This window comes from Indicator indicator, chromosome 16, assembly GCF_027791375.1.
Source record: "Indicator indicator isolate 239-I01 chromosome 16, UM_Iind_1.1, whole genome shotgun sequence".
NCBI classification, from domain to species: domain Eukaryota; kingdom Metazoa; phylum Chordata; class Aves; order Piciformes; family Indicatoridae; genus Indicator; species Indicator indicator.
Window position 1 is genome coordinate 23,873,092 of NC_072025.1, and position 7,769 is coordinate 23,880,860.

Genomic DNA, 7,769 nt, shown 5'->3' on the forward strand with positions numbered 1-7,769 from the left:
GCCACAGTACTTGTGATCATCTGACTGAGATTTATTTTGGAGCACTTCAGTTTTGTGGTATCTGAACCTGCTTCTTCAGGAATCTCAGTGAGTTAGGCTTGGAGTACACTCAAGTAGAGATGCACATATGTAATACATGTGCACATACGTATAGGTTTTTTTTATTTTTTGGTAGTGCAGATGTCTGTAGAATTAATTTGTGCAGTTACAGCCCTGGATGGAATGATTTATGTTGAAGCTGAAGTTAAATAGGATTTGAGCATATGAAAACAGTGTTGGAAGTAGGGAAATGCAAGTATTAGAAAAATACTTAAGGGTTTAAATGAACACTAAGAGACTAGAAATTCAATGAAGTTCTCAAAAAGGGAAACAAAAAAAGCTTAAATCCTTCCCTCTAGCCCTCCTTTAATGTAATCACCGCTTGGATAATGTGGCAGACAGGAGAGTCTGTGACAAGCAGAGCAAGATGCTTGTCCATATGGAAGCAAATAGCAAAGTAAATGGATATGCCCATGGTAGGGTAGTATGGCATGTATGTTAACAGCTATCAAAGAACTAATGTCAGATCTGGATCGAGATCTAAAAGGCAGCAAATGAATTAAACCACAAATGTTTCATCTGCATTCCTTTTTTTTTTTTCCTTTGGTTTTGACTAGAGAGTGTAACTTTGTGTTTAGATTTCTATAGCACTCCAAACGAGCAGCAAAACTTAAGTCCTGTAAAGGAAATCCTTATACATTCTTTATCTCTATCCCTTTCCTAGATGAAAATAAGTTTGCACTAGGATATTTTCTTTTTTTACTAGAAGAACATTTTTTTAAAGTGTCTCTGTATAGTTTGAACTTTTATGAAGGCAGAAGTGTCACAGTGAATTAAGTAGATTTTTATGTTTTCATTACATGGATAATTGCAAAGGAAACATTATCTTCATGTTTATTATCACGTAGAAGAACTTTACTGGAATTGCAAACTTTGACTGCTTGCTTCCTTGGGTGCTGCTGGAAATCTCACACTACTGAATGTGGTCTGCTCCATCATCCAGAGTTATGCAAGAAGCTAGGGGAAGAGGGTTATGTCATAGTTCTCATTTTAGCTGGATCAGTGATAACCAAATACCCTCTGAATTATGGTTACTCTCTGAAGATTGCAGCTACCTACTGGCAAAAGACCAGTACAGTTTTGGATACCGTTAGAAATATATAGGGGGGTTTATTATTATTTTCTTTCTAGAAGCAGAGATGGTCCTGTTCAAATAGTTAACTCTCGAGTGTGATACTGAAATATGTGGCTAGAGTGCAGGTGGCTGTGTTAAGCAGTTGAACCATTTTTGCATAGCTAATGTACAGATGTGTACTTTGGAAGATTTTTTTTTTTAAGAGACCTATGTACAAACGAAAAAATATTTTATATGTGGCATGTGAGGTGCAGGCACCCAGCCACCCCCACCTCTATTTGCACACCTATGCTGCACTTCACCATTTCATAAAATTGCATAAACGTTACAGTATTGAAATTCTTTGCTGAATTTCTACATTTATGTAAGACTGAATTTATAGAAATGCTACAGAATATATATATATATATAAAAATAATCTACCAGCATATTCAAGTCTTAATTTCATTGCTAAATACACCTGTTACACTTAACATTGAGCCTTGCTTGCATTCTGCTTTTCCACAGATATATTTTTCAGGCCAAAATACACATTTTCTGTGCCAGATATAGTGAAATTTAATAAACATTTAGAATTCATTGTGGAGAATGGTTTTGCAAAGAGCTATGAAAACATGCTTAAAGTATTCTAACAGAGGCGTGTTGAACACAAACTAGAACTTTTACAATCACTTGTGTCACATCCAGTTAAAAAGAATTAAAAGCTCTTTGTCTTGATGAGCTAGGTACAGGTTCAAGGAACTGACTTTCTCAAACACTGTATAACTCTTTTTCTCTCGAAGTTGAACCCTGCATGTCTTACCAATTAAATCCTTCAAACCTGTGAATTCTTGATACTAGCTTTTACTGGCATTTTGAGTGCTGGAAAACCAAGCATCCTCTGTAGTTGTTCTGCTGTTATACAGAGTACAAGACAATGCATTTCCTAAACTGTTAGATCAACTCTTAACTGCCACGAAGAACTGAATTCAGCTCAGGAACAACCACTTTCTAGGTGATCAGAAACTTCCAGCATCATCCTGTTTGCTTGTGCATCCTCGTCGATGTGGTGGATATGAGTTTTCAGTTGATAAGTTGAATTATCTTTTTCAATTCCCTCCAAAAACAGAAAAAAAGAAAAAGCCCAAGTAAATCATAACTAAATTTAATTGCTGGCAATAGCAAAGTGTCTTCAGTTGTGAATTAAGGGATGGATTTAATAGTTAGCTGTGGATATAAATACTTCTGATACTCTAGAGGAGCTGAGCTGCTCCCAGCCATACATCAGCCTACTTTCAACTTTTTAATATTTCACAGAACTTTTATTTTTAAGCTTTCTTTGCAGCTAAAAAGAAACTACCAAATGATTTCTTGCTACTGTCTTCAGCCTTTCACAATTCCCAGGGGAACCAGAGGCTCAGTTTGAGAAATACTACTGTAAGCTTTTTTTCTTTCTGGAGAAATGTATTAATTTTGCAGAGAAAACTGCAGGTGGCTTCTGAAATATGTCACAGATGCTATTTTTCAGTTTTTAACTTCTTCAGAAACTGCCTATCCACTTCAAGCTAATGACACTGGTTGCTTGCTTTTACAAGTTTGCCTTTTTTCCCCCCCTTTTTAAGTAGGTAAAACATTACATCAGAGAGGATTTTCCTGCAGCCTACAAGTGTATTGTCGGTTACCCCTAAGTGTTCTCTTGAGTGTCAGAGCACTTCAGGATTTTTGTTTTGCACAGGTGTTCTTCTGTCTTCAGTGGTGGAAAGTGATAGGGATTACACCATGATTCTTCCACCTTTACAATATTTCTGATTAAAACTTGGTGAGAGTCTTTAAAAATGTGTTGTCAGAGACGATAGGTCTAATACTGGACTTACTGATCTTGAAGGTCTTTTTCAACCTGAATGATTCTGTATTACACCATAATGATCATTTAATATAGACCTATTAAGTGAGTTACTGGTTTATTTCTTGGGGAGCACAATCTGTACAGGACAAACGGGCAGGCGTAGATAAATGCGTATCTGCAGAGCAGTTGTGATGGTGGCATACAGTTCTCTGTGTGGCAGTAAATCCTAAATGGAAGTGTTGTCTGTCTCTGGGATAGAGCAGCAAACTCCAAGATAGAATAGCAGAGAAATCTTTAAACTGTGGAAAGGAGATGAATAGATTGAGTAGAAAATCAGGATTAACTGTAACTATTTCTTGCTGTTGAAACATGCTTTCCCCCCGCCCTTGCTTTACCAGAGACAGCAAACGTATTAATAATAGTTTAAAAGACTTAGTTATGAAAATACAATAATTATTAATTATTTAAAGGAGGAAAAAAAAAAAGCCACTCGAACTTACTTTGTTAGCAATTGAAGAACTGAATTAGGAAAATCATTAACTTTTACATATGAATTCTGCTGGCTTTAGAGAAGGAAAAAAAATAACGAAAAGCAATTCCTCTTTCATTTATAACCCTCTGTTTTATATTTCTTCTGTTTGGGAGAAATTTTTCTGTGCTGTTTGGGAAACTATACAAAGGAAGTGCATTGGTGGAGATTTCTGCTTTCCGTTGCAGTACATAGCACAAGCTGTGGAAGACAAAAGACGAACCATGCATCTCTTTTTCCTGTAATTAATACTTCTAAGTTATTTGATTATCACTAAATAAATTGACTGAAGTATCTAACTTGTTCTGGTGAACCTATTAGCAAGCCTTGAGCTCTACAACAGCAGCAGGTGTTTGCTGCCCTGATAGTAACCTGGGTTGTGTAACAGTCTTAACAATAACCTGACTGCTCCAGAACAACAGAACTGCCATCGAGGTGTCCCTTTGAGATGGGCTCAGGGTTTTTAAGATGGTCGCTAGTTTTATTGTCACTGTTTTGCATGACAGTGGTAATTAGGTCAATCTTACCTTTTATGTTTGTGGGGTTTTTTGTTTATTTCTAATTCTCTTCCTTTTTAGCTTATTTGCCTAAATAACTTTCCAAACTTGCGCTGCAGGATATAACCAAAGTTGCTACTTCCTAATTGTTTCTGAACAGAACTTTATTCACAGTTTAACTTGTTTTACTTTGCCAAATTACTAATAACATTTTTCATTTGCCAAACTAAGGTTCACTGACATTGCTCTGTAATCCTTTATTTTTTTTTCTTTTTCATTCAGATGCAACCAAGAATGAGTAAGTGTTCCAGACACCGTTTCTAATAAATCACAAATGCATTAATAACCCTGGAATTTGCAAGGCGTGACCTAAGACACCAACAGCCACTAGATGTAGCAACGGGTGCTTAACACTGGAAATGTCCATTGTTCACACATTCCCAGGAAATATTTTTAGGCTTATCAGGGGGAAATGTCATACATTTGATAATCAGGTCTTTTTTTGTTAACTGATGACCAATTTCTTCTGGGTGTTTTAAGTTGTCTGCTCCATTTTGTTCTTAAAACCCCCATAGGATGTTAATTAAAAGACATTCATTTCTGAAACCAGAAATCAGTGTTTTGTGGCTGCATTTTCATGTACTTTCCTACAGAAAATGCACTTAGACATCTGTAGTCCTCTAAAGCCTCTAATGCTGGTTTTTGCACCCTTGCAAAAGCAAACTGCACCCTTTCTGAACCCTCTTTGCATTCACATTTAAATTATTAGAATGATTTCTTTATCACCATAAAGGTTCCTCTGCTTGGCTTCTTACCAAAAGTAACTTTTCATTCCCTAAAGCTTGAGTATTCATCTGTTGTCTGGGTTGTAGAAATTCATTCTTTCAGGTGGGGGGGCAGAAAAACAAAAGCTGAGAACAAACCACCAGTAGAAAAAGTAACTAACAAACTATATTCTAAGTCGTGGCTGAAGGATATAATTAGAAGTAAATTGCTGTTTAGATGCAGTGGTGATAAGCATAGTAAAAGTATTTTAAACTTATATAAAGGGAACTCAAATTTTCGTGTTCTTTAATTTCAAATCTAATTTCTTTAGGAAAAGACTGAGACTATTTTCATGTGTTACTTCTGCTAGCTTACCTCAGATAATTTTAGTGTTTAAGATAAATCCCAGTGTGTACCTGTCTGTCAGCCCATTTCTGTGGAGAAGTTCAGGCAGGGTGAAAGAAAGGAGGAACTCGCTATAAAGGGTAACTGAAACCATGTACAGAATGCCCGAAGTAGAGAACAGGAAATCGTTTCATAATCTCTTTACTCTGTGCTGACCATTAAAGTCTAATAAACTCATAATGCCAATGTCTGCTTAGCTGATAAAAGGTTAGTTGCTGAACTAGGAGGAGGGTGGAAGAAGGGACAGGCTCTGGGGTTGCTTTGAGCAAGAAATTCACCCCTCCTCCCCCATCTCCTGCAAACAGGTTTGTGCCCAGCAAGCCCATCCCACTGCCCAGTGGTGTCGGGTGCCATAGGGAAGGCATTGCCTCTTCCCAAGGTGTCCTGCTTAATCCTGGCGGCTCAGGGAAGCTGACTGGGAATGTCCATTTGAGTTTTTTAAAGATGCTTTTGTTGTTTAGTGCTGCCTTTAAAGAAATGATTGATTCAAGCAGTCAGCTCAGTGACATGGCCATGCCTTTCTCAGCAAAAGCAAGCACTACCTTTTAGCGTTAATGGTTGTAAGATAACGAAGGTGTGTGGTGAAGTTGCTCTGTTGAGGGCAGGTTGTCCTGATACTGGCACAAGCACCTCTGTGGTATTCATGGCACCATTTTGGCTTGGACAGCCTTTGGGTGCCAAAGCTGTCTAAGCCTCTTTTTTTCCCTTTTTTGACCCAACACAGTTGGGTTAATGATCCAATACTGCCTAGCAAAGCTTTAGTGTGTTAGTGGGGTGATTTCCATTAAGACAGAGCAGAATGAGGGGAAGAAAAACCACAGACGCAGGCAGCTAGTTTGCTCTGGGGTTTGGAGTAATTCCTATGATAGGAGGTTGTTAAATAGAGCTTTCAGCTTTGGAAAGAGCATGAGTCCTTGAGTGGAGGATGGAGATTAATATAAAGGTATGTAAAATCATGGCTGGCATGAGAACAATTACTCATTATTTTTGTTGTAACCCAAAGAATGGCAGGCACGCAATGAAGCCATCAGGAAGCAGATCTAAAATAAATAAAAGCACTTCTAATTTTCCAGCCAACGCCTAATTATATTGTGAAATTTGTTGCCACAGGATGTTTTGGATACTGCTAGCATGAATGGGTTCAAAAAAACATTAGATTTACAAAGGGCAGGCCATTCACAGCTATTAAAGACATAGATCTTTGTGCAATCTGGTTTAGGGAGGCTCAAAGGCACTGGTGCTGAGAGCTAGAAGGGCAAACTGGGACAGGATTTCTCAATGGCTGCTGTTCTACTCCTTTTCTTTCTTTCCTCCTTGGGATCCATTGCTGGATATGTTCTGATCTGAGGCTGGATTAGCCTTTCTTGTATTATGTTGCATGAGGGACCATTTTTCAAGGTGTTTGAATGGTTTCCTGTTACGAATGAGTTTAAAAGGGAACCAATTATTTCAGAAAATCCTTGCCAGAAATTCTGAGGTCTGTGTGATGTCAGTAAAGCTTTTCCTCTGTAGACAGTGCTTAACTGATATTTTCATCTCTCTCTGACAAGGTTGTGGCCGTATCCAGAGCCTGGAGGCTTCATCAATTTATTAGAAGGGAAAAAAGCAATCTTTAACTCTGCCATGTGGTCCTTGAGTAACTTTTTTGAAGCCTCACTCTCTAAGGAAACTGCCTGGTCCTGTTGCACTTGAACATAGACATTTTTTTCTTAATGTTTGAAAAGGAGCAAGACTGAGGAGTTTTCCTCAGGTGTTACAAGGACAGGAAAAAGATCCACAAAAAGTTAAATGGCAGAGTTACGCTGTTGCCACCTTGCAGGGATCCTTACATGGATAATGGCACTTGACACTGGAATCAGTGGAATTATGTGCATGTCAAAATGCTCTTAGGATCGATCCCTTGATTTCATTGAGTTATTCTTCAGCAGAAAGATTAACTCCCCCCCATCTCTTTCTCTTGTAGTTTTCTCCTTCCCTCTGCGTCTTAGAAAACAGCAAATATCTGTGATGATTTTTTTTTTTAACTGAGTAAATGGTCTCTTTAAAGTATGTTTAAAATGTGATAATTTTCCTTTTATGTGTTCCTCTTGTCTTTTCAGGGCAGCCCAGAAACTTGCAAGATCTATGCCGAATTAAAATCCGTCAGTGTATAGGCCTTCAAAATCTAAAACTACTTGATGAACTACCCATTGCCAAGGTCATGAAAGACTACTTAAAACACAAATTTGATGATATCTGATATCCATGAAGAGAAGAACTCTGAGCAAGATTAGTTCTATTCCAGATACTGAAGAGGCTTGTTGCCTTGCACAAAGTATATCCTATGCAAATTCTGATTTTTCTGTGAAGTCAGAAGGCAGGTATACACTTCCTTGGGTTTTTTATACCACATGCTAGAAGGTCTTAATTTTTGGTTTCTTGGTCCAAGTTTACAAGGTCCAAGCTTTCTATACGATGCTCCGTTTTACAAATTCCTGTTGGGTTTTGTCTGTTTGTTTTCACATGAAGTGTGCAGATTTGCAGCGGAGGCAAAAGGTAGCCCCTGGAGGGAAGTGGCTGTTGCAATTGGCATGC

At 38.0% G+C, this 7,769-nt stretch overlaps 1 protein-coding gene across 1 annotated transcript in view; it reads left to right on the top strand.

Moving 5' to 3' along the window:
- ASB7 (ankyrin repeat and SOCS box containing 7) overlaps positions 1-7,434 on the top strand; it is a 20,532-nt gene extending 13,098 nt beyond the window's left edge. Inside the window, exon 3 of the mRNA XM_054388161.1 lies at positions 7,295-7,434. Within this exon, the coding sequence (XP_054244136.1) occupies positions 7,295-7,434 (140 nt within the window). The remainder of the gene's footprint in view (positions 1-7,294) is intronic.
- The last annotated feature ends 335 nt before the right edge of the window (positions 7,435-7,769 follow it).